This window comes from Phocoena sinus, chromosome 7 (assembly GCF_008692025.1).
Source record: "Phocoena sinus isolate mPhoSin1 chromosome 7, mPhoSin1.pri, whole genome shotgun sequence".
Classification (NCBI taxonomy): Eukaryota; Metazoa; Chordata; class Mammalia; order Artiodactyla; family Phocoenidae; genus Phocoena; species Phocoena sinus.
In genome coordinates, this window is record NC_045769.1 from 43,860,355 (window position 1) to 43,886,106 (window position 25,752).

The following is a 25,752-nucleotide window of genomic DNA, read 5'->3' on the forward strand; positions in this document are numbered from 1 at the left end:
TAGAGCTTACCAGACATCCAAGTGGAGAGTCAAGTGTGGGCTGTACTTGTGGGTGTGGAGCTCAAAGGAGACGTGTGGACAGGGCACCCGTGTAGAAGTTCTACATATCTAGAAGGACATTGAAGCTGTGGATGAGGTCATCACAGGACAGCCTGAGAACTGTAGGTAAAGTAGACCAAGATCCGGACACTGACCACACTTAACATTGAACGGTTTGGTGGCAGAGGAGCAGAGGATGGAGAAAGGATAGCAGGGAGGTAGGAAGAAGCAAGCAAAGTGTGTCGGCATCATGGCCCAGGAAGAAGTGTTAAAGGGTGGAGGTGTCAACTGCGCAGGTTTCTGAGTGGTCAAGTAAGGTGAGGACAGAAAAGCGTCCCCTGGGTTTAGCAACATGGAGGTCAGCTGCTAAGCCGAGCATCTAGAATGACAACGTCTCCACCTGTGTCCTCTGCCTCGAATTCTCAGGTTTGGGGCTGATATAAGGATCTGCAAGTATGGGCCTCTGCAAACACATAACTTCCTTTTAGTTGTTCTCTAAAACATGTGTAAACATAACCCGCAACTTGCAACACAGAGCTGAGCTTCACCTCTTCCAGATGGGGGCCCGCCCCAAATTCTAAGGAAAGACCCAGCGGGTTGGCAGAGCAGTAGCCCCGGGGGGAGAGGCGGCGCGCGCTCGGAACAGCGGCGTCTGATTGGCCGAGAGCGGCAGCAACCCGGTGATTGGCGGAAGTGGAAGGAGGCGGAGCGTCTGGCACTACCATTTCTCTCGGTGGTACTTTCGCTTTGCTGCGCTGAGTTTGTGGAGAGACATAGTCTGTCAGACCCCAGAAAGAGCAGAGGAGACCCGGCGCGCCCGGGAGAGGCAGCACGGCCGCGCCCTCGCCCACCTCTGCCGGATCCGGAGCGGAGAGTGAGTGGGCGTGAGGTTCCGGGTGCCTGGGTGGGACGTTCCTGGACCGCAGTCGTCTGGACCCAGTTGCCGGATACCCGGCGAGGGCGGGCTTTAAAGTGCTGACAGGTAAATCCGTTATCCGGGAAAGAACGCGTATCCCAGGTGTTGTTTTCGGTGATGGCATGGTTGCCCCAGCCAGTTGTGCTCTGGTAGTAAAAACTGTCTTGTGAAATAGAATCCTGCGCCCCTCCCCCGCCGAAAATACTGCATCTCCCCATTTACCCTCATTTTTCTCTCTTTTCCGCCCCTTCCACCAGAGTCATGTTTTCTTCTCTCCGCAGAAAGTTTTCATTTGCCGTGTGCCACCCCCAGAGAGCTAAGTTATACGCTCGCACCCTGTGCATGCAAACCCAGCAGTCTTGGCATCTGACGTGCTGTGTGTAGCTGCTGCTTGTGTTGAATCCCCAGCCCTTCGCTGGGGCACAAGGTTACAGGTTAGTAAAATGTTCACGGAAACGAATGAATATGTGACTTTGGAACTTAATTATATGTCTGTATTTAAGGATAAAAGAGCTTAATGTGCTCCTGGAATGTAAAAGTGATAATTAGTTCCTGCAGACCCCCAAATAATATAATTAGTCTTTAAAACAAATTCTGACTAGTACCAAAGAGTTTGGGGGAAGAAAAACAGGTGTGTGATTGCGCTTTAAATGTTGTTTGTATAAGTTGGATAGATGTTTTTATGGGATAGAAATAAGACTTGAGCCTCCAGCACAATCCAGTTTGCAGTTTAACGCAGGACTCAAACTTGTTGGACCATAATATGGTTTGCCCTTTACTTTCTAATTCAATCTGAAATCTACTAGATTTCAATTCAACAGACTACTATTGAGTACATAATATGTGCAGGACACTGTCCACAGTGCAGACGATGTTTAAAGAAAAGACAGTCCCAGCAACTCTGAAGCTTACATGCTGCAGGGGAGACATCATAGAGCTTTTTAAGGAAGACAGGGACTGATGCTCTAATAGAGATACAAAATGCAATGAGGCTCACGTTAATGAAAGCTTAATTGTTTCTGGGTGAGTCTCAGAGAGCTTATGGAAGAAGGGCTATTCGTACCTACCTTTGAATGCTGGTAGAATTTAGAGAGGCAGAATGTGGAAAAGCTGTTTTCAAGGGTGAGTGACAGCTGGAGCAGTGCAGAAAAAAAAGTAGGTAATTTGGTGACTGGGTTGCTTTGTTAATGGATGAAAATAGGGTCAGAGTGGAAATCAGCCTGGTAATGGGCAAACTGTAGCAATTTTGAACTAGAGAATGATGTGGTCAAAACCCATGTGCAGCAGAAGGCCAGATTGGGAAAGAGTGTTGGAGGCAAGGTGGTTGGAGGTCTTGGGACTGGAGAGGAAGAAGTCAGGTGACTGGGGGTTGGTCTTGCCACTCCCTGTGCTGGTAACAAGTTTTGTGAGAAGAGGGAATGGATTCTGGATTTGTTAGCATGGATTTATTGATCGCCTGCTTTGTTCCAGGTGCTGTATCTGTATTAGGTCGTTCAGTCTTAAACAGTCACCCTGTTGAAAGGGAAGTGAGTCACTTGAGGTCACTCACGCAAAAAGAGGTGTTGCAGTCCCCGCTGGTTGACACTCTGGCCAGCATATTTGCTTTAGGCATATCCTTATTAGACACCTAGTAGGGAGGGAGAACGCCAAAGATTTAGTCTTCCACTCAGGTGAAATAAATTCAAAGTGAAAAATCAAATTGCTACAGCAAGTGTAGCAAAGGTGTGGACTTGGGTCCATTCATACTGGTATTTGTGATGGTGACTAGCTTGGTAGCCTCACCACATCCTTACCTTCCTTTGGAAGGAGATTTGTGGAGTAGACATGACTTCATGCCTGCACAGGTATGCTTGCCAACAAGCATGCATAAGCTTTTCCACGCCCTGCTTGAAAATCCAGACCTCTTCCTCAGGGCTGGTAGGACAAGATTCACATATATCTACTCTGAATGTTGTCAGCTGTGCGCTGATGTAAATCCTAATTTACGCTATGGTGAAGAGAGGCTTTTCATTTTCCTAATGGATGTTCGGACTTAAATCAGGTATTTTAATTTTTAATCTTCAGAACTGCTATGTAAAAGTTGACTTGCTGTTATCCAAAAAAATAGTATTATTTTATCCTTTCAGATTACATTTAACAATGTTGTTTCAGTCTTTAAAAATTATTACTTAGGTTTAAGAATTTTTGTGCAGACTTATTGTTTGCAGTAGGCAAAGAGGAAAATATATCTCTTTTAAAAGATATATAACCTGGGAATTCCCTGGCGGTCCAATAGCTAGGACTCTTCGATTCCACTGCAGTGTTCACGGTTTTGATCCCAGGTTGGGGAACTAAGATCCTGCAGGCCGTGCAGTGTGGCCAAAAAAAAAAAAGAAGATATATATCAAAAATAATTCATTTTAATCATGTGAATCATAAAATATAAAACACTAATTTAAAATTCTTTGGGTTAAATTACAAATGTTCTATAATTTATAAGAGCAGTTTCAGGGAGAGTTCTTACGATTTGTCCTAAAGCAAATCTAAGTAGTGTTTTCCATTGATTTATTTGATAAAAGTGCAGATTCATTTTAAAGGCATATGAACACCTACTGTATGCCCAGCACTGTTCTGAAGATACAGCAGTGAACAAACCCCCCCACTCCCAAATCCTTCCCTTCATGCGGGGAAAACAGACACTAATGAAAATAAAAAAAATATGTGGTAGGTCAGATGGTGGTAAATGCGATAGAGAAGAATACATCAGGGAGGAGGGATAGTGTTTTCCAAGGTGAGAGGTGGTGTCAATTTAAATAAGGTGGCCAGAAGAGGCTTCCCTGAGATGCTGGCATTTGAGCAAAGACCTGAAGATGTGTTTTTTGGAGAAGAAAAAAACTTTGACCCAAAACTCAATTAAAAAACAGGCTTTGAAACATAGGTGCCATTTTAAAAGTATATTTCAAAGACAAACTATGTTTTTAATTAAGCAAGATATTTAGAAGAAGCACAATGCTAGACAGGCTTTCTTTGGAGCTGTGGGCTTCCATTTGTGATCTGTATTCTGTTTCCCTGTAGGATGTCCCAGTGGTATGAGCTTCAGCAGCTTGACTCCAAATTCCTGGAGCAGGTTCACCAGCTCTATGATGACAGTTTTCCCATGGAAATCAGACAGTATCTGGCACAGTGGCTAGAAAAGCAAGACTGGTAAGGAAAACTCACTTGACAGAAGAAGGAGTTTTTCTACACTTTTAAAATAACTTGTTGATTAAGTGGCTTGGAACTATGTTGACTGGAAGATGAATCTCATCAGTAGCCATTGGGATTACCTGTTTCAGAAAAGAGTGTTGCCTTGAAAAATGGCATGTGTCTCTACAAAGCTAAATGCATTAGTCATTAATTTTATGTATTTGTCGATTTAATTATACATCCTCCTAAATGCTTTGCACAAGTTAGATAATGCTGACACCATTTATTTCCAAGTTAGGATCCAGATTATAGAAAGAAGTAAGTTAAAAGTAAATATTAAAGCCAAGTTTTGGTAGAACACTGATTAGAAGTATGAAGAAAGTAAAAAAAAAAATTAAGGAAATATCTCTTAAAACTGGTATATGTTCTATTTTACAATTTACTGTTTGCTCATTGCAAATATTTCAAATGTTCTGAAAGTATTTGACGTAGAAAGTGAAGGCCCCTGTTGATTTTTTGCCTCCAGAGATAATCGCCATTAACAGTTTGGTGCGCAGTCTTGGAGTGCTAGAATTTTTTTTTTTTTTTTTTTTGCGGTACGCGGGCCTCTCACTGTTGTGGCCTCTCCCGTTGCAGAGCACAGGCTCCAGACACGCAGGCTCAGCGGCCATGGCTCACGGGCCCAGCTGCTCCGCGGCATGTGGGATCCTCCCGGACCGGGGCACGAACCCGCGTCCCCTGCATTGGCAGGCGGACTCTCAACCACTGCGCCGCCAGGGAAGCCCGAATTTTTCATGCTAATTGTATATAATAAAAATATTGTACAAACTGCTGCTAATAGCAATGGCAGTTTCAAAAGAAGGAAATAAAACCCAAGAAAACACTTTAAATTATTTTTAGTCATTTCAACATGGAAAGCAGTGTTTATTTTGTTGTTTTAAAGTAGCATCTAAACGAAATGTGTAAATTTTGTATCTCCTAGGGAGCATGCCGCCAATGATGTTTCGTTTGCTACCATCCGTTTTCACGACCTCCTGTCGCAGCTGGATGATCAATACAGTCGCTTTTCTTTGGAGAATAATTTTTTGTTGCAGCATAACATAAGGAAAAGCAAGCGTAATCTTCAGGTACGACCTGGTTTTTGCGTTTAAGTTGAAATGTTTCCATGTTTACTGAAGAATTTTTTTCATTCAGCAAATACTATTGAGCACACACTCATTGGTATTTAGAAAAGTACAGACACTAAATAAACTACCGTTATGTAGCTAATATTTTATAGCAGAAGTAAAATAAAATAATTCATTTTGTAAACACATAAGGAGTATTCAGGCTGAAGGGTATCACTTAGACGTAAGTAATTCTGAGAGAAATTCAATGCTATGATCTTGTCTTATTAAAAGCCGTTGATTTTTTTTTATTTTTTTTTTTGCGGTATGCGGGCCTCTCACTGTTGTGGCCTCTCCCGTTGCGGAGCACAGGCTCCGGACGCGCAGGCTCAGCGGTCATGGCTCATGGGCCCAGCCGCTCCGCGGCATGTGGGATCTTCCCGGACTGGGGCTCGAACCTGTGTCCCCTGCATCGGCAGGCGGACTCTCAACCACTGCGCCACCAGGGACGCCCCGTTGATATTTAAATTGAAGAAAAAGTGTTTTAAGAGCAGTGAGCTGTAGTAACATGTTAAAGCTCAAAGGAGCTTTAGTGGTGAGTCCAGTCTAAGTGCTTGGTATACAGATGAAGAGTAAGTCCAGAAAGTGTTGAAAGTTTTGACATCTCTAAGGCTCAGTAGTGAGGTGGTGAATTGGAGCTGACTCCACCTTGCCATGCTTCTGCTGAAGTTGCCCTCCCTTGAAAGAAGAAGTCAAAGAGAGTTGCACGCAGGAGAGAGTATGCTGCAGAGTTTTGGGAGTTCTTCATAAGTACTCTCAGCATCCCTTAAGCCTGGCTACCATTTTTATTTCAGTATTAATGGAACTTTTCTGTTTTAATGGAGGTGAGTGCTGTCATTTTCTTGTTTTATTCCTCACAACCAAACTGTTCAACTTAGGTAATTAGAAGCTTTTTTACCCCTCTGTGAATGTGTATATGATTTTATAATACCAGTGAGTGGGAAAGCCAGATTAACTTTACAGAAATTTGCTCTCCTACAGATTTTGCTTGATAATACCTGTTATAAAGAGGCATGATTGCTGGTATTTTGCAAACTAGCCTTGACAAGAAAACAAAAACTGAGAAGAATATCTTTGGTCTAATTCAAACCAGAGACCAACAGATAAATTAATTGAGGAATATCATGGATAATTTTTGTATCATTTGCATTATCTCAGGATCCTAACAAGATAATTGGGCCCAAGAACAATAAAATTAAAGTAATTTAGGAACTACATATGGAAATACTTGTGTTTTTGTTTTTCGGTACACGGGCCTCTCACTGTTGTGGCCTCTCCCGTTGCGGAGCACAGGTTCCGGACCCACAGGCTCAGTGGCCATGGCTCATGGGCCCAGCCACTCCGCGGCATGTGGGATCTTCCCAGACCGGGGCACGAACCCGTGTCCCCTGCATCGGCAGGCGGACTCTCAACCACTGCGCCACCCGGGAAGCCCCACTTGTTTTTTTAATCAAGAAATAATTTAAGTACCTGCGCTTAATTGAACAGTTAAAGCAGCTTTTGTCATAGTTCGTAAAAAGAATATTTTGATTTTATCAAAAATAGCTTATGTAGGGCTTCCCTGGTGGCGCAGTGGTGGAGAGTCCACCTGCCGATGCAGGGGACACGGGTTCATGCCCCGGTCCGGGAAGATCCTACATGCCGCGGAGTGGCTAGGTCCATGAGTCATGGCCGCTGAGCTTGCGCATCCGGAGCCTGTGCTCCGCAACAGGAGAGGCCACAACAGTGAGCCCCGTGTACCGCAAAAAAAAAAAAAAATAGCTTATGTAGAACTTAATAAGTTCAGGATGAGCTTTCCTTTTCTTTTTTTCCTTTAAAGCTGGTATTTATTTTATTGAACTCAGTAAGGACATAAAACTTAAAGACTCCACATTGTCATATATGCAGCTATTTCCTTTCATTACTAAAGATAATTAAAGTATAGTCTCTGCCTTTGGAAATGTACCAACTCACTGCAGAGCATAAAAATATATAATAAACTAGTACATGTTGTTTAAAGGGGAGATTGCATTCTTTTATTTTGAATTTTATTTATTTTTTTATACAGCAGGATCTAATTAGTCATCAGTTTTATACACATCAGTGTATACATGTCAATCCCAATCACCCAGTTCATCACACCACCATCCCCACCCCCCTGTGGCTTTCCCCCCTTGGTGTCCATACGTTTGTTCTCTACATCTGTGTCTCAACTTCTGCCCTGAAAACAGGTTCATCTGTACCATTTTTCTGGGTTCCACATACATGCGTTAATATACGATATTTGTTTTTCTCTTTCTGACTTACTTCACTCTATATGACAGTCTCTAGATTCATCCACATCTCTACAAATGACCCAATTTCGTTTCTTTTTCTGGCTGAGTGATATTCCATTGTACATGTGTACCACATCTTCTTTATCCATTCGTCTGTCGATGGGCATTTAGGTTGCTTCCATGACCTGGCTATTGTAAATAGTGCTGCAATGAACATTGGGGTGCATGTGTCTTTTTGTAATATGGTTTTCTCTGGGTATATGCCCAGCAGTGGGATTGCTGGATCATATGGTAATTCTATTTTTAGTTTTTTAAGGAACCCCCATACTGTTCTCCATAGTGACTGTATCAATTTACATTCCCACCAACAGTGCAAGAGGGTTCCCTTTTCTCCACACCCTCTGTTGTTTGTAGATATTCTGATGATGCCCATTCTAACTGGTGTGAGGTAATACCTCACTGGAGTTTTGATTTGCATTTCTCTAATAATTAGTGATGTTGAGCAGCTTTTCATCTGCTTCTTGGCCATCTGTATGTCTTCTTTGGAGAAATGTCTATTTAGGTCTTCTGCCCATTTCTGGATTGGGTTGTTTATTTCTTTAATATTGAGCTGCGTGAGCTGTTTATGTATTTTGGAGATTAATCCTTTGTCCGTTGATTCGTTTGCAAATATTTTCTCCCATTCTGAGGGTTGTCTTTTCGTCTTGTTTATGGTTTCCTTTGCTGTGCAATAGCTTTTAAGTTTCATTAGGTCCCATTTGTTTATTTTTGTTTTTATTTCCATTACTCTAGGAGGTGAATCAAAAGACATCTTGCTGTGATTTATGTCAAAGAGTGTTCTTCTTATGTTTTCCTCTAAGAGTTTTATAGTGTCCAGTCTTACATTTAGGTCTCGAATCCATTTTGAGTTTATTTTTGTGTATGGTGTTAGGGAGTGTTATAATTTCATTCTTTTACGTGTAACTGTCCAGTTTTCCCATCACCACTTATTGAAGAGACTGTCTTTTCTCCATTGTATATCCTTGCCTCCTTTGTCATAGATTAGTTGACCATAGGTGTGTGGGTTTATCTCTGGGCTTTCTGTCCTGTTCCATTGATCTATATTTCTGTTTTTGTGCCAGTACCATTTTTTTTTTAATTTATTTATTTATTTTTGGCTGCGTTGGGTCTTTGTTGCTGCGCGTGGGCTTTCTCTAGTTGTGGCGAGCAGGGGCTACTCTTGGTTGCACTGCGTGGGCTTCTCATCATGGTGGCTTCTCTTGTTGCAGAGGACAGGCTCCAGGCGCGTGGGCTTCAGTAGTTGTGGCACATGGGCTTAGTTGCCCCCCGACACGTGGGATCTTCCCAGACCAGGGCTCGAACCCATGTCCCCTGCATTGGCAGGCGGATTCCCAACCACGGGCCACCAGGGAAGTCCCTGTGCCAGTACCATATTATCTTCATTACTGTAGCTTTGTAGTATAGTCTGAAGTCAGGGATTCTGATTCCTCCAGCTCCGCTTTTTTCCCTCAAGACTGCTTTAGCTATTCGGGGTCTTTTGTGTCTTCATACAAATTTTAAGATTTTTTGTTCTAGTTCTGTAAAAAATCCCATTGGTAATTTGATAGGGATTGCACTGTATCTGTAGATTGCTTTGGATAGTATAGTCATTTTCACAATATTGATTCTTCCAATCCAAGAACATGGAATATCTCTCCATGTGTTTGTATCATCTTTAATTTCTTTCATCAGTATCTTACAGTTTTCTGCATACAGGTCTTTTGTCTCCCTAGGTAGGTTTATTCCTAGGTATTTTATTCTTTTTGCTGCAATGGTAAATGGAAGTGTTTCCTTAATTTCTCCTTCAGATTTTTCATCATTAGTGTATAGGAATGCAAGAGATTTCTGTGCATTAATTTTATATCCTGCAACTTTACCAAATTAATTGATTAGCTCTAGTAGTTTTCTGGTGGCATCTTTACGATTCTCTATGTATAGTATCATGTCATCTGCAAACAGTAACAGTGTTACTTCTTCTTTTCCAATTTCTATTCCTTTTATTTCTTTTTCTTCTCTGATTGCTGTGGCTAGGGCTTCCAAAACTATGTTGAATAATAGTGGTGAGAGTGGACCTCCTTGTCTTGTTCCTGATCTTAGAGGAAATGCTTTCAGTTTTTCACCATTGAGAATGATGTTTGCTGTGTTTTTGTCATATATGGCCTTTATTATGTTGAGGTAGGTTCCCTCTATGCCCACTTTCTGGAGAGTTTTTTTTTGCGGTACGTGGGCCTCTCACTGCTGTGGCCTCTCCCGTTGCGGAGCACAGGCTCTGGATGCACAGGCTCAGCGGCCATGGCTCACGGGCCAGGCCACTCCGTGGCATGTGGGATCTTCCCGGACTGGGGCACGAACCCGTGTCCCCTGCATCGGCAGGCGGACTCTCAACCACTGCACCAGCAGGGAAGCCCTGGAGAGTTTTTTTTATCATAAATCGGTGTTGAATTTTGTCAAAGGCTTTTTCTGCATCTATTGAGATGATCATATGGTTTATTCTTCAGTTTGTTAATATGGTGTATCACATTGATTGATTTAAAAATCCTTACATCCCTGGGATAAATCCCACTTGATCATGGTGTATGATCCTTTTAATGTGTTGTTGGATTCTGTTTGCTAGTATTTTGTTGAGGATTTTTGCATCTGTATTCATCAGTGATATCAGTCTGCAATTTTCTTTTTTTGTAGTATCTTTGTCTGGCTTTGGTATCAGGGTGATGGTGGCCTCATAGAATGAGTTTGGGAGTGTTCCTTCCTCTGCAGTTTTTTGGAAGAGTTTGAGAAGGATGGGTGTTAGCTCCTGTGTAAATGTTTGGTGGAATTCACCTGTGAAGCCATGGTTCTGGACTTTTGTTTGTTGGAAGATCTTTAATCACAGTTTCAACTTCATTACTTGTGATTGGTCTGTTCATATTTTCTATTTCTTCTTGGTTCAGTCTTGGAAGGTTATACCTTTCTAGGAATTTGTCCATTTCTTCCAGGTTGTCCATTTTATTGGCATAGGGTTGCTTGTAGTAATCTCTTAGGATGCTTTGTATTTCTGAGGTGTCTATTGTAACTTCTCATTTTTCATTTCTAATTTTATTGATTTGAGTCCTCTCCCTCTTTTTCTTGATGAGTCTGGCTAATGATTTATCAGTTTTGTTTATCTTCTCAAAGAACCAGCTTTTAGTTTTATTGACCTTTGCTATTGTTTTCTTTGTTTCTATTTCATTTATTTCTGCTCTGATCTTAATGATTTCTTTCCTTCTGCTAACTTTGGGTTTTGTTTGTTCTTCTTTCTTTAGTTCCTTTAGGTGTAAGGTTAGATTGTTTATTTGAGATGTTTGTTGTCTCTTGAGGTAGGCTTGTATAGCTATAAACTTACCTCTTAGAACTGCTTTTGCTGCATCCCATAGGTTTTGGATCATCATGTTTTCATTGTCATTTGTCTCTAGGTATTTTTTCATTTCCTCTTTGATTTCTTCAGTGATCTCTTGGTTATATAGTAACATACTGTTTAGCCTCCATGTGTTTGTATTTTTTACATTTTTTTCACTGTAATTCATTTCTAATCTCATAGTGTTGTGGTCAGAAAAGATGCTTGATATGATTTCAGTTTTCTTAAATTTACTGAGGCTTGATTTGTGACCCAAGATGTGATCTATCCTGGAGAATGTTCCACACACACTTGAGAACAAACTGTAATCTGCGGTTTTTGGATGGAATGTCCTATAAATGTCAATCAAATCTATCTGGTCTGTTGTGTTATTTAAAGTTTCTGTTTCCTTATTTATTTTCATTTTGGATGATCTGTCCATTGGTGTAAGTGAGGTGTTAAAATCCCCCACTATTATTGTGTTACTGTTGATTTCCTCTTTTATAGCTGTTAGCAGTTGACTTATGTATTGAGGTGCTCCTATGTTGGGTGCATATATATTTATAATTGTTATATCTTCTTCTTGGATTGATCCTTTGATCATTTTGTAGTGTCCTTCCTTGTCTCTTGTAACATTCTTTATTTTAAAGTCTATTTTATCAGATATAAGTATTACTACTCCAGCTTTCTTTTGATTTCCATTTGCATGGAATATCTTTTTCCATCCCCTCACTTTCAGTCTGTATGTGTCCCTAGGTCTGAAGTGGGTCTCTTGTAGACAGCATATATATGGGTCTTGTTTTTGTATCCATTCAGCAAGCCTGTGTCTTTTGATTGGAGCATTTAATTCATTCACATTTAAGGTAATTATCGATATGTATGTTCCTATGACCATTTTATGAATTGTTTTGGGTGTGTTTTGGTAGGTCCTTTTCATCTGTTGTGTTTCACACTTAGAGAAGCTCCTTTAGCATTTGTTGTAAAGCTGGTTTGGTGGTGGTGAATTCTCTTAGCTTTTGTTTCTCTGTAAAGCTTTTGATTTCTCCATCGAATCTGAATGAGATCCTTGCTGGGTAGAGTAATCTTGGTTGTAGGTTCTTCCCTTTCATCACTTTGCATATATCATGCCACTCCCTTCTGGCTTGTAGAGTTTCTGCTGAGAAATCAGCTGTTAACCTTATCGGAGTTCCCTTGTATGTTATTTGTCATTTTTCCCTTGCTGCTTTCAATAATTTTTCTTTGTCTTTAATTTTTGCCAATTTGATTACTATGTGTCTCAGCATGTTTCTCCTTGGGTTTGTCTTGTATGGGACTCTCTGCGCTTCCTGGACTTGGGTGGCTATTTCCTTTCCCATGTTAGGGAAGTTTTTGGCTATAATCTCTTCAAATGTTTTCTCTGGTCCTTTCTCTCTCTCTTCTCCTTCTGGGACCCCTATAATGTGAATGTTGTTGCATTTAATGTTGTCCCAGAGGTCTCTTAGGCTGTCTTCATTTCTTTTCATTCTTTTTTCTTTATTCTATTCTGCAGCAGTGAATTCCACCATTCTGTCTTCCAGGTCACTTATGCGTTCTTCTGCCTCAGTTATTCTCCTATTGATTCCTTCTAGTGTAGTTTTCATTTCAGTTATTGTATTGTTCATCTCTGTTTGTTTGTTCTTTAATTCTTCTCGCTCTTTGTTAAACAGTTCTTTCATCTTCTTGATCTTTGCCTCCATTCTTCTTCCGAGGTCCTGGATCATCTTCACTATCATTATTTTGAATTCTTTTTCTGGAAGGTTGCCTATCTCCATTTCATTTAGTTGTTTTTCTGGGGTTTTATCTTGTTCCTTCATCTGGTACATAGCGCTCTGCCTTTTCATCTTGTCTATCTTTCTGTGAATGTGGTTTTTGTTCCACAGGCTGCAGATTTGTAGTTCTTCTTGCTTCTGCTGTCTGCCCTCTGGTGGATGAGGCTATCTAAGAGGCTTGTGTAAGTTTCCTGATGGGAGGGACTGGTGGTGGGCAGAGCTGACTAGGGTGAGGTTTCTTAATGGATATGAACAAACTCATTTCAATGTATAAAACACAATGGTTTAAACATTCTGAAATTTAATTTATTTTTATTCTAACAACCCATTGTCTAGGATAATTTTCAGGAAGACCCAATACAGATGTCTATGATCATCTGTAACTGTCTGAAGGAGGAAAGAAAGATCTTGGAAAATGCCCAGAGATTCAATCAGGTACTTTTTTCCTAATTGAACACAAAGGGTAATAAAGAAATAAAAACTCATTCATTCATCCAACAAGTACTACTGAGGCCCTGTTTCAGGGCAGTGGTGACTAGCCCTCTGATTTTATAGCCCCAAGAAGTGGGGGAAAACAGATGTAGAGATTTTGAAAGGACCCCAATCTAATGGAAGTCATCCTAGTGAGGGAGGGAGACAACACAAAACCAAAATCTTTTCAGATAGTGATTGTTGCTATGAAGATAGTAAAGCAGGATACTGTGTGGACAGTAGTGGAGTGTCAGGTTGTTTCTTTAGATCAGGGTCAGGGACACCTCTGGGGTGCTGGGGCAGGAAAGGAAGCAGAAGACAGTGGGCTCTTGCAGCAGACTGAAGGAGCGGAGGGGAAGTGCCTGAGGTAGAGGTGCAGTCAGTGGAGGTGGGAAGAAGTGGACAGATTCCGTTATGTTCTGGATGTGGTACCAGTAGGGCTTATACTGAAGGGTCAGATGTGAGAGTGAGAAGGAGCCAAGAGTAGAGGCTGAGTCTGATTTGTGACTTGCGTTTCTTAGAGATACTGTTTACTGAGCTGGGGAAGACAGGGAAGGGACAGGAGTAGGGCTTTTGCAGGGCACAATAGGTTTTGGAGAAGAATGGGTTGATGGGAAAATCAGCAGCTTTGTTTTCAATAGGACCGAGATACCTATTAGATATCTGAGACAACCAAACAGTGAATGAGTCAGAGTTATACTAGTACCAAGGCTTTTTTATCATGACTTTACTAATCCTAATACAGACCGTCCTGGTGATTAGGGTTCAGCAGTTTTTTGAAGTTGCCATGGCACTGATTCATGCCTTTCATTGATGGGGTGGTGGGAGCTGCCCAGCAGGCAGACAGTTGTGAAACCACTACGGTATGAGTTACTCTGGCTGAGACCATTCCAGTATGACAGGGAAAAGGCCAGAGTATGCAGTGGAATGCGTCCCATGTGCATTTGTCTAACGAATAGCTAACAAAGTGTGCTGTGAGATTGGGAGGTCGGGGATGGAGAGAGAATTTAAGTAGTGGCACTGAATGCCATTTTCCGTGCACTTTCTGAGCATTTGCCCCAGTCCTTGTGAATCTGCTGCTTCCCTGGGCATTTAGTTCCTGTCTCCCTGTCACGCTGAAAGCACCTTGCTGCACTGAGCACTTAGAGATACATATTATTTGTTCTAAACTCAGACTGGCTAATTCATCCTGGACCCAGCCTAGTGAGCAAAGGTGTCTGTCAGGAGGAAAAGCTGGCTGCATTGTCTCCTCTGAGAGGGGTGTGCCTTCTTCAGTATGGCATGCACCTGGGAGACTTTCAGCAGGAAATTTTGACTATCCTGTGGGATTTTCATCTTACCAGCATTATGCAAGGGGCTGCTCCTGTATCTCAGATAGACTTGGGAGGACAGTCAAGAGCAGAGATGGGCAGAAGAGTGAACTGTCCACCTTGCTACCTAAGCATTTCTCTCCTCATTTGGCCCGGAGTCAGCACTGGGAGGCACAGGAGGTGATTTCTGCTCTCCCAGATCAGCCCCATCTCCTGCGGGTGCTTTGGTCTCAAAGGCATGTCAGCTTTTGACCTCCTTTTAAAAATGTGAAGTTCCTGGGGAGAGGTTCATTTTAAGCCTCTCAGAGGACACCTGACTTATCGGTGAACCCCTGGAACGAGGTTAGTGGACTGCCCAGCTGCGAGCAAGAGAAAGAAGACCTTCCTGGGATTTGAGGGAAGGTCCTGGATGTCTGGGGGTATCGAAAAGATGCTGAAAAGGATGACAAAACCGAACACTCATCCCTGATTTTTAAAAATTCAATAAACCAGGAGTTGATGGATACCTCCTTAACCTATTAAAATATACATCTCCTGCTTCTAAAACAGTATCTTACTTCACGGACAAAACATCAGTAAGTCAGAACCACGGCAAGGATGTCCAGTGTTTCCACTGCTGCTTAGCATTTTATTAGTGGTATTGCAGTTGACAAGAGGAAGCCGTTAGAAGCATAAGAATTAAAAACGACATCATAAATATATCGCCTTTCCCTCAGTTAATTCATAATTTTAATGTGATCCCGATAAAAGTAACAAATTGTTTTCTGGCCATCAAGGATGAAGGCTAACTCTACCCACTGCATCTGGGATGGTATTCATTATTACTTTATAGGAGCAGATATTCATTGAAGTCCTTAATGGCAGTACTGTTCAATTTTTTAATGTTTTTTAAAAATTAATTTTTATTTAAATATAGTTGATTTACAGTGTGTCAGTTTCAAGTGTTCAAGTGTACAGCAAAGTGACTCGGTTATATACACACACACACACACACACACACACACACACACATACACATACTTTTTTAGATTCTTCTCCATTATAGGTTATTACAAGGTATTGAGTATAATTCCCTGTGTTATACATTTAGGTACTTGCTTGTTATCTGTTTTAAATATAGTTATATATGTTAATCCCATACTCCTAATTTACTCCTCCCCCGACCTTTCCCCTTTGGTAACCATAAATTTGCTTTCAATGTCTGTGAGTCTATTTCTGTTTTGTAAATAAGCTCATTTATATCATTATTTTAGATTCTACATACAAGCGATATCATATGATATTTGTCTTTCTCTGTACTGTTCAATTTTGATATACTTCTGCATTATCTGGAATCTTGTCAAAATGGGGTTTCTGATTCAGTAATCAGATTAGGACCTGAAATTCTGCATTTCCAACAAGCTCCCGGGTGGTAAGATGCTGCTTGTCTGGGGACCACACTGTGAATTGCATGGCTTTGAGACAAATGAGTACAGGGCTAATAAGAATAATGTTGTCTACGGAATTTGAGAAACTAAAATAACTTCCTGTGTGGTCCCATGCAACTGTATGAACTAATGGAAAATTCCAGAAATACTATTTATTTTAGGCACGAACTGAGCCTGGTCTTTCTGTAGGCTTGTTAACAGTTCGCCAGTATTTTCCGGGGCCTTGGGAACTGAGCTTTTCTTGTGCACACTCATGTGGGAGGCCTGCAGGAGGTTTTGGAAGGTCCGGGAGTTAGGTGGGGCACGGGGTAGACTTGACTTTGGAGCATAACCAGCAGGTAAATAGGACAGAGGAAGTAATGGCTGTTAACTGTGTACCTTCCATTACAGGCTCAGGCAGGGAATATTCAGAGCACTGTAATGTTAGACAAACAGCAGGAGCTTGACAGCAGAGTCAGAAATGTGAAGGACAAAGTTATGGTGAGTATTTAGTAAATGTATACGTCTTCTTTGTAACTTTTCGTAGAGGAAAAAAGGTTTCAGTTGCTCTAGTGTAAGCATTGTGACTGATTTCAGGCTTTTAAGTAGTTGAGAAGAAAAGTTTCGCTCAAGTTTGAAACCCTAAGTAAACAAATTGGTGAAACCAATGAGCAGATAGACATTTTTGGCCCCTGTTACAACTTGCAAACATTGAGCTTATCTTTTCCTTCCTTGCAAGATTGTGCAGTCACTGTTGACTTTGCCCTATCACCCAGTAAACTAGCTGTTGCTGCTCTAAATAGCCCTTTATGTCTGCTCCTCTCAAATGGGGGTGTATCTGGGGTTACATAGAGTCCTAGGATAAACATGGTCTTCCTCAAGCACCTGTTTTATTCTAAGACTTGGAAGGGGAACAAAAACATCTCAAACAAGGAAATTCTGATGTATTTCTGATTAGAATAAAATATCCACAATAACTTTAAGATAAAACTTCCCAGACATTTATGGAGGTGGTGCCCTTGGTGGTATGTGTTCACTCCCTTCCACTGTGGGTGCTGTTTGGGGGAAAGGGTGAGGAGTCCAGCCTTGCACTGGGCCCGTATCTGTGGAAACGGCCTTTCTGCTGAGGGGCCGACTCTCCTGTGGGCCTTGGGTCACACCAGCGCGGCCTTGACTTTGTGCTTCAGACGGCATGTTGCCAGACTCCAGGTCTACTTCATTAAAGTAGAAGTCAAGTGGCCCAGTCCAGAAATAGCTATATATTTTCTTTCATAAAAAGGTTATTATATACTAGCTAAGGAGATATAAATTATTTCATACGTGTGATTAGAATTTTGCAAGTCTAATCCATCTTTGAGGGAGCAGAATTGCATCCATGGTTTTCTGGGTCCTATAGTACCAGTAATCTGTCTCCTAAAGTCTTTGTCCTAAGTATGGTGGAAAACTTGTTTCTGTCTTTACTTGTAGTGTATAGAGCATGAAATCAAGACCCTAGAAGATTTACAGGATGAATATGACTTTAAATGTAAAACCTTGCAGAACAGAGGTAAGAGTTAACATTTAAAGCAGTGTCCATTGCCTGTAATTTTTTCTACCTACACTAGATAACAAAGGCAGATACTCCTTCATATTTACCAAACATTTTAAGACTCTGAATTGCTAGTCTTGGCTTCTTGGTGACCCAGGCCAGGGTTTTTCAACCTCAGTACTATTGACATTTTGGGCCCGATAACTGTTTTGGGGGTTGTCCTGTGCATTGTAGGATGTTTAGCAGCATCCCTGACTTCTGCCCACCAGGTGGCAGTAGAACTATCCCCAGTGGTGGTCCCCAGTGGTGACAACCAAAACTGTCTCCAAACATTGCCAAGTGATCCCTGGGGGGCAAAATCGCCTCCAGTTAATACATACTGGTTACGTGCTATTCACTTTACTTACTGTGCCTAGCCCACTGAGGGACATAGACGGATATGTGTGTGGAGTTCCCCTGCCCTAATAACTGAAGTTCCTCCAAATATTCCAGCTCCATTTGTATACTCCACAGGTGAAGTTCAGCATTTTTCACATGTTTTAAAGCAGTTTCGCTCGGATTTTGTTGTTGTTGCTCGTTTTTAATGATGACAGGACGTCCACTGAAAATAATCCAGAAGTGTGCATTGTGTAGAACAAGCAGGGTGCTGCTGGAACCCTAGCAGTCATTTGGAGGATACCATGGTAAAATGGAGAGATTATTAGTAAGAATTTGAAGAAAAGTATGAGAGAAAGAAACCTCAATTACAATTTCCTAATTGTCTGCTTCTCTTTAAAGCCACAGAGATGCTTTGTATCAATTATTTTTTAACTGAGGTTGTGAATTTTGTCACTTATATTCATTTAGGTAATATTCTGACAGTGCCTTAAGAACCAGACAGTACTGTTTCCCGTTTATGTGAGTCATTGTAAACAAGGACTTTGTTTCAGTGTATCCGGTTTTTGTACTTAGGCCATTTTTACCGTTTTGTTCAACAATGATTGAAGAAAAACCAAGCTTTGACGTATCTCCAGATAGCGTTTGGATCATATTTTTCCTAAATGGATGTAAATCTTGGCTTCAGTTGGTTTTGTCTTCTTTTATATTTATATTTATCTGCTGTCTCTCCCAATTCACAGAACATGAAACCAATGGTGTGGCAAAGAATGATCAGAAACAGGAACAGATGTTACTCCAGAAGATGTATTTAATGCTTGACAATAAGAGAAAGGTAGTGATTCACTTTCCAGAATAACATGTCGCTTTTGTCACAGACTGTAAATAATGGACTTGAAGTTTGGAATAGAGGCAAAATTATTTTTATAACCATTTCACTTAGAGCAACCCAGTTGAGATGAAAGAATAAAATTCAGTGATTAAAGATGAGTTTATTTCGCTTTGTCTCTTTCTCTCCCTTTAGGAAGTAGTTCACAAAATAATAGAGTTGTTGAATGTCACCGAACTTACCCAGAAAGCCCTGATTAATGAGGAACTTGTGGAATGGAAGCGGAGACAGCAGAGTGCCTGTATCGGGGGACCCCCCAATGCTTGCCTTGATCAGCTGCAGAACTGGTAAGGTTCTCCGAAGCAGAACATTGGCAGCTGACTGGCTAACCGTGTAAACTCGTAAAGTGCACGTTCCAGCTGTGTTAGTTGAATGGACTCTGTCAAACCTTTGGTTTAGAGTTTGATGCAGTCCAACTGCTTCTTGCCCTGGAAACACTTGAAAAGCACAGTGTTAATCACACCTGTGGCCACGTTCAGCCACATTCTGCATGGTTTGGAGGACTCCTCTCCCTGCTGTATGTGTACCGTGGGACATGTCATTTGTGCCAACACACCAGTGACATGGTCATCACACAACACAGTTAACAACTTGAGTCCCAAGGTTTTAAAAACAAAAGGGCATTTTACAGGCTTACGTGAAATAGTACTTTGTGGGCCATACATTTCAGTCATCCGTCTAGTAAATACTTACGAAATGCTGTATGCCAGGCACTGGGCTAGGACCTGGGACACAAAGTGAATGATTCTTGGTCGTTGCCAGTAAGGAGCTCTCAGTGTGGAGGCGGGAGATGGGCGTGGTAATAACTGTTCAGTGAAAGGTTGCCAGGGCTCCAACGGAGACCGTCCAGAGTTCATGGAGGATGAAGGAAGGAGTCACCAGGAAAGATTAATGAGACAAAGTGGTCTTGCACAGATTCGAGAGTGAATAGGAAAACTTCATGTAGACCAGGAAGGAGAAGAGTGTGGACGGGGCAGAGGGGAGGGGAGGCTGGCATGAGCTGGGGCCCTCAGTTCTCATGTTGGATGGCTAGAGAGTCGGGCGCCAGAGAGGGAAGGAAGAAAGTGGAGCTGGCAAGAGGCTGGAGCCTGGTCACGGAGGTTTCCATACTGTGCTGGGAACTCCGGGATTTTACCCAGTGGATACTGGTGAGCCGGGCAGGCCTTTTATTTAAGTGGAGGTTCATTTCTCTGATTTTTTATTTAGGTCACTCTGGCTGAAGCCTGAGGATAGAATAGAGACAGAAAGGCCAGTTGGTCTGCTCTGAGTTTATTAGCGTAGTCCAGGGGAGGGCTGACAGAACTGAGCAGAGGGGATGGAAGCGGTAGAAATCAGTGGGTAGGAGCGGGGGGTGGCCTGGAACAGTTCTGAAGAGCCCAAGGACCAGAGATCTCATGAGATTACTTTCTGGATTGCTGTTTTTAAAAATTCACAATAGTCAGCCATTTATTTTTATTCTGTGAGTTGCCATTCCATATCCCAGTTTTTTGTGGATAGGAATGGAGCTCCCCAGCCCAGTGTGTCCCCGTGAGCCTTGTGAGATGCTGACCTCCAAGCCCCCCAGGTGTCCAGCGAGGCCCCCCGCTGTCCGGGGCCCCCATGGTCACCTTAGGCCACAAGGAGCCTCCTGCAGAGATGTGAATACCCCTCAGTACCCCCAGCTGTGTGGTACAAGGATTGTCGACATTTTCCTGTGTGTCATGGCCTGAACAAGGTTGGGAATCACCGGGTTAGAATCCCTCTGGAACTCACCCACCCACCGTTATCCTGCCTCTCATTTCATGGCCATGGGCTGTGCTCCTGGTGCTTCGAACTGGATTCAAGGAATGGAAACACCGAGTGAAGGAGATGTTTTTCACTGGGGAATAGATGTTCTTCTGTCATTCCTCCAGGCCAGTAAAATGAACTTCCACAGCCTGACTTGGCTCGGAGGCTGCATCGCCTTTGGTGGTTTCCTGTCAGGACGGAGGAACCTGAAAGCAGTCACTAGGTTTTCTCCTTAGTTTATGCATATATTTTGAGTGTCTAGGTTGCGCACATTGCCTCCTCCTTTCAGTTCAGTGACACAGTAACCTCTGTTCCCTCGTCTCCTCCTAACCAGGCCTGCATCCCCTCTTGGCCTTGCTTCCTCAGCGTCCAGGCTGCTCTCTTGCTCCTCTCTGCACAGTGTCACTGCCCTGATAGAAAGAGCTACAGGGGCCCCTCACTGCTCCACACATCACTGCCCACAGCATCTGCCTTGTCGTGTCCCCTGCCTCTGTCCCCCCTGCACCTTTGCCCTGTCCCTTTAGGTCCCAATTATCTCACAGCCCAATTGAAGTCACAGATTCCCTAGCAGCCTCCACCCCTACCCATCTCTCCTTAGGGCCATCTCAGTGGGATGCAGTTTTTTAATCTGGGCTGTAATCGTTCATGCATATTAGTTTTTTCACACAAATCAGGTTTCTTCTGTTTCTCCTTGCACTTCAGAGCTGGGCAGATAACGTCGTGTGTTGTCTGTAAAAAGTACTTGTTGGTTTCCGTGATTCTGTTTAATCCAGGCTGCTTTCTGATGGAGACCCCTGTGGCTTGTACCTTCCCAGGTTCACCATAGTGGCGGAGAGTCTGCAGCAGGTTCGTCAGCAGCTTAAAAAGCTTGAGGAGTTGGAACAGAAATATACCTATGAACATGACCCTATCACAAAAAACAAACAAGCGTTATGGGACCGCACCTTCAGCCTCTTCCAGCAGCTCATTCAGAGGTAACTTGAGGGAGATGTTTTTGCACTTTTTGCAATTATTTTACCCAGAGGAAAGTTTTTCTGGTAATTCAGATAATTTAGAAGGGTTTAATAGGTTATGTAAAATTTTTTATGGCTTCCCCGAATCAGGTCTTCCCGAATTCCTTGCTTATGTCGTTGGCCTGTCATTCTTGTGACCGTTTAGACTGGTTACCAGTCTCCTTCCCCGTGGCCAGTCTGTGATGGGACCTGTCTAGTCTAACCTGATGATATTTGTCCTCTCTTTCCTATTCCATGGTCTCATCACATTTCAAGCTCTCAAATCCTCTCTATTGAACTGTTGCGTGGTAGCCTCCCAAATGGTCCCTCCCAAGCCCCTTCCTCCCTGTCCCTGTGACCCTGTGCTCTCCCAGAGCACAGTTCAATCAGGTTTTTTGCCACCTGCTGATATCAGGGGAGCCCCGCATCCGGTCACCCAAGCCGCACCTGCACAGCCTGGCCCTCACTAGCCACTCCAGAATTAGCTTCTATACATGCCCCATTTCCAGGCAGACTTGACTTCGTGGCTACCCTGGATATTTGCTTCTCCGTTCCTCTCCCAACAGTATTTTCTCTGCCTCAGAGCTTTCTTCTCTTGTACCTCATTTCGAAACTGCATCCTGAACGTTTCACCTTATATCTCATCATGAAATCTTCCCAGAGTTCCCGGGCAGATGTTGTCTCCCTTCCGGATCTGCATAGTTTATTCTTCATTTTTCTCCCGTTCTGGATTTTATTATATCATTGTCTGTGTATTTCTGTTTTCTTTGTTGTAAATTGAAAGGTCCTAGTAGACAGAGATGTGCCTTTGTCATCTTCTTCCCCACCAGGGCCTTACATAGTACCTTTCCCATGGGTAGGTGTTTCAGATATGCTTAGTAGGTAAACAAATGGCACTAAGTAGAATTCATATTGCAAATTTTTTTTTTTTTTTTCTTTTTTTTTTGAGGTACGCGGGCCTCTCACTGTTGTGGCCTCTCCTGTTGCGGAGTGCAGGCTCAGCGGCCATGGCTCACGGGCCCAGCCGCTCCACGGCATGTGGGATCTTCCCAGACTGGGGCACAAACCCGTGTCCCCTGCATCGGCAGGCGGACTCTCAACACTGCGCCACCAGGGAAGCCCCATATTGCAATTTTTTAAATGCTAATGTAATAAAAATGTCTTTGGTTCCCTGTGGCTAATGTCCAAACAGGAATGCCTAGATGTTGGATTTTGAAATAATCGAGGACATTTACTTGGGTTTTAGAATGCAAATTTCATTATTTTTTTTAATTAAATTTAATGTTTGGAAATGTTTATTAGATAATAAATATTACTAAACAATTTTAAAATCAATTTTCCAAATGATGTTAAAATGTCAGTTTCAAATTATGGTGGTAAGCAATATGGTACATGGTTCACTTTCAACTGTAGTAAAATTTATTTTTATCTTGTTTTTATTTTTTTATTTTTGGCCACGCCACGAGGCATGTGGAATCTTAGCTCCCTGACCAGGGATTGAACCCATGCCCCCTGCAGTGGAAGCACAGAGTCCTAACCACTGGACCACCAGGGACTTCCCTATTTTTATTTTTAAATTGAGATGTTATTGACATATAACCTTGTATTAGTTTCAGATGTACAACATAATGATTTGGTATTTGTATATATTGTGAAATGATCACCACACTAAGTCTAATTAGCAAATTTGATTCTTAAATTTGTAAATGAGCAGAATCCCATTCAGAATTTTCATTGTTGAAGAGTGTCACAGTTCACTGCAGTTACTATGATTTTGTTGAGTGCAATAGATTTGGGGATTTCTTTACTGACTAGAAAACCTCACTTTATTCATCCAATTTGTTAGAATCTTTCAAACTTTTTTTTAGCTTGTGCCCTCTAATCCCCTCTCCTCTTTAGGGAAAATAACCTTTTACTGCCTCAGCATTAATGGAAATGCTAATTTACCCTTTGCTGGGAATTTACAGCTCATTTGTGGTGGAAAGACAGCCCTGCATGCCAACTCATCCTCAGAGGCCATTGGTCCTGAAGACTGGAGTACAATTCACTGTGAAGTTGAGGTAATAAAGAAAAGGCCTGCACCTCCTATCACAAAGTTTGCACCCCAGCTTCCTTTCACAACACTGTTATATATGGTGCTTTAGAGGAAGTAATTTTGCAGTAGGCATTTTAATATGAATTCTTATTTAGAATATCTAAGAGTCTTGTCTTTTCTATTCAGACTAGAAATATAAGAGATATGTGTGTACACACACACACACACACACACACCTGATTTTTTTCCAGTTATAGATGTAATGAATGTTTACTGTAAATAGGAATTCAAAATTGCAGAACTGCATATAGTAGAGAGTAGAAGTTCCCAGCAGCCTCATCCCGTCTTGAGCATAAACTCATAACCTGAGCTTTACATTCCCCCCAAAATGTATGCAGTGTGTGTGAATGTGGACTTATGACAGGTACCTTTTTCTGCTGAGTGTGTTCATAGCTTTCCTCAGATTTCTCAAAGTTGTATGTGATCTAAATATCTGTAGACCACCATGGTAAACAGCCTGGTGTCAGTCCTCCCAGAATTTTGCCCATGTCTACATAAATAAATACATTGTACTTATACCTATTTTTTTCATGCATAGACACACAAATATATATGATATACAGTGTTTCATTTTTAGAAACGAGGGTTCTGCTGTCTGTTTTTCGGCAGCCTGTTTTTCTCCTTCATAATAAGTTATGGAAGTGTTTCCATGTTAGAACGTACAGCTTTTACAGCTTTACTTTCTTCCGTTGCACGGCTGCATTTATTTAGCTCTTCCTCCGCTGGTGAGCAGCTGGACTCAGAAGAGCTGCACTTGGCGTCAGAGTTGGCCCTCGTCCTTTTTTCCAGGGTGCTGCTGAGTTAGGTCCACAAGTGCTGCCTGTTGGCTGCCAGTGAACAGCACCACGCTTTAGCACCCGTGAGGTCCCAGAACTCGCAGCTGGCAGGAGGAGAAATCTAATCCCATCATCTGCTTCACTAAAGGGAGCCAACCAGTGAGGGGCCCCTTCCCCAGCTCTCCAGCTCATCAGAGCAGAGCACACCTGAGTCTCAGCCCACGGCTCCTTCCACCTCTCCACATTGCCCTGGGGTGATTATAGATGTGACCTTCACTTTCCTGATTATGGGTGATAGTTTTTATTTTCTCCCAGCAGAATAAGCATTAGATACAAGTTTTAGTAAAGGGCAGTGTTTGCTATTTTTAGCCCCAAATAGAAATTTTGATAAAACTCAGCATTGGCGAGGCGATACAGGGAAGCAGATACCCTCACTGATGTTTGGTGGGAATATAAAATCAGTGCTGCTCTGTGTCAGAATTTAATGTTACAGTTTTGTCCCAGCAGTTTCACAGCTAGGAATTTATCCTACAAATACACTTCAAAAACATCCAAGTAGACATGCAAGGATGTCACTTCCATTGTTTGTAATAACCAAAAACTGCATGAGGTGGGTGGGGGTTATTGAAATGTTCATCAGTAGGGAATTGGCATGATAAATAAATGGTAACAGATAATTTTTAAAAGTAATTATGACTTTTTTCTTTTCAGATTGTTGGTGAAATTGCAAGAGCTGAATTATAACTTGAAAGTCAAAGTCTTATTTGATAAGTAAGATATCTTTAATATTATCTAAGATACATGTACTGTTGAAATTGCTGGTTTTGTTAACTAAGCATAGACTTTTGCACTGGGGCTGTTTGTAAGTGATCCCAGCACATTTAAATTGATAGCTCCTGTTCTGGATGTTGGGAGCATCCCCTAGAGCTGGTATCAACGTGCTTGTGCCATTTTAGACTATAAGTGAACAAAAGAATGAGTGCATTTTATGCATATGAGCTTGTAATGATCAAGTCTCCAAGCAGCTACCACCCCTCCTCCTAGGCCAGCCCTAGAGGAAGGGCCCTTGATCAAACTCCAGGCCACCATGATTCTGCAGCCAGTGTGGACTTGTTTCTGGAGTGAAGCTGACAGAATTTTGGGGGGCCTGTGTGGAGCCTGCTGGCCTCACACTTGTCTCTTCTGGGCAGTAAGAACCCAGGAATGGGCAGCATCTCTCATGGCCTAAATGGAGCAGGCCCATCCGGTTCGTCCTTAGTCCCTGGACCTGAACTATCAGTGACCTAAGCACTTACATTAAGGAACAAGATGGCTTAGCCCCTGCCATCCCCCCTTGATATATTTAATGCTTTTGTTGGTGTGTATAACATTCTGGTTTACCAAGTTTCAAAACCATTTATGATAATCCAAGTCATTTTCCTCTG

The 25,752-nt window shown here is 42.2% G+C and overlaps 1 protein-coding gene across 8 annotated transcripts in view; it reads left to right on the top strand.

Moving 5' to 3' along the window:
• Nucleotides 1-762: 762 nt before the first annotated feature.
• The window catches only part of STAT1 (signal transducer and activator of transcription 1), a 43,825-nt gene continuing 18,835 nt past the window's right edge, over nt 763-25,752 (top strand). Inside the window, exons 1-12 of one of the 8 annotated variants that reach the window (XM_032638662.1) lie at nt 763-1,021; nt 1,237-1,389; nt 4,010-4,138; nt 5,103-5,247; nt 13,056-13,154; nt 16,318-16,407; nt 17,374-17,452; nt 18,553-18,644; nt 18,834-18,985; nt 21,281-21,439; nt 23,425-23,517; nt 25,040-25,099. In XM_032638662.1, the coding sequence (XP_032494553.1) occupies nt 4,011-4,138; nt 5,103-5,247; nt 13,056-13,154; nt 16,318-16,407; nt 17,374-17,452; nt 18,553-18,644; nt 18,834-18,985; nt 21,281-21,439; nt 23,425-23,517; nt 25,040-25,099 (1,097 nt within the window). In that variant the 5' untranslated portion in view covers nt 763-1,021; nt 1,237-1,389; nt 4,010. Of the gene's footprint in view, nt 1,022-1,236; nt 1,390-4,009; nt 4,139-4,756; nt 5,248-13,055; nt 13,155-16,109; nt 16,224-16,317; nt 16,408-17,373; nt 17,453-18,552; nt 18,645-18,833; nt 18,986-21,280; nt 21,440-23,424; nt 23,518-25,039; nt 25,100-25,752 lie in introns of those variants that run through there. The other 7 variants (XM_032638659.1, XM_032638661.1, XM_032638663.1 and 4 more) reach the window with 7 other exon arrangements.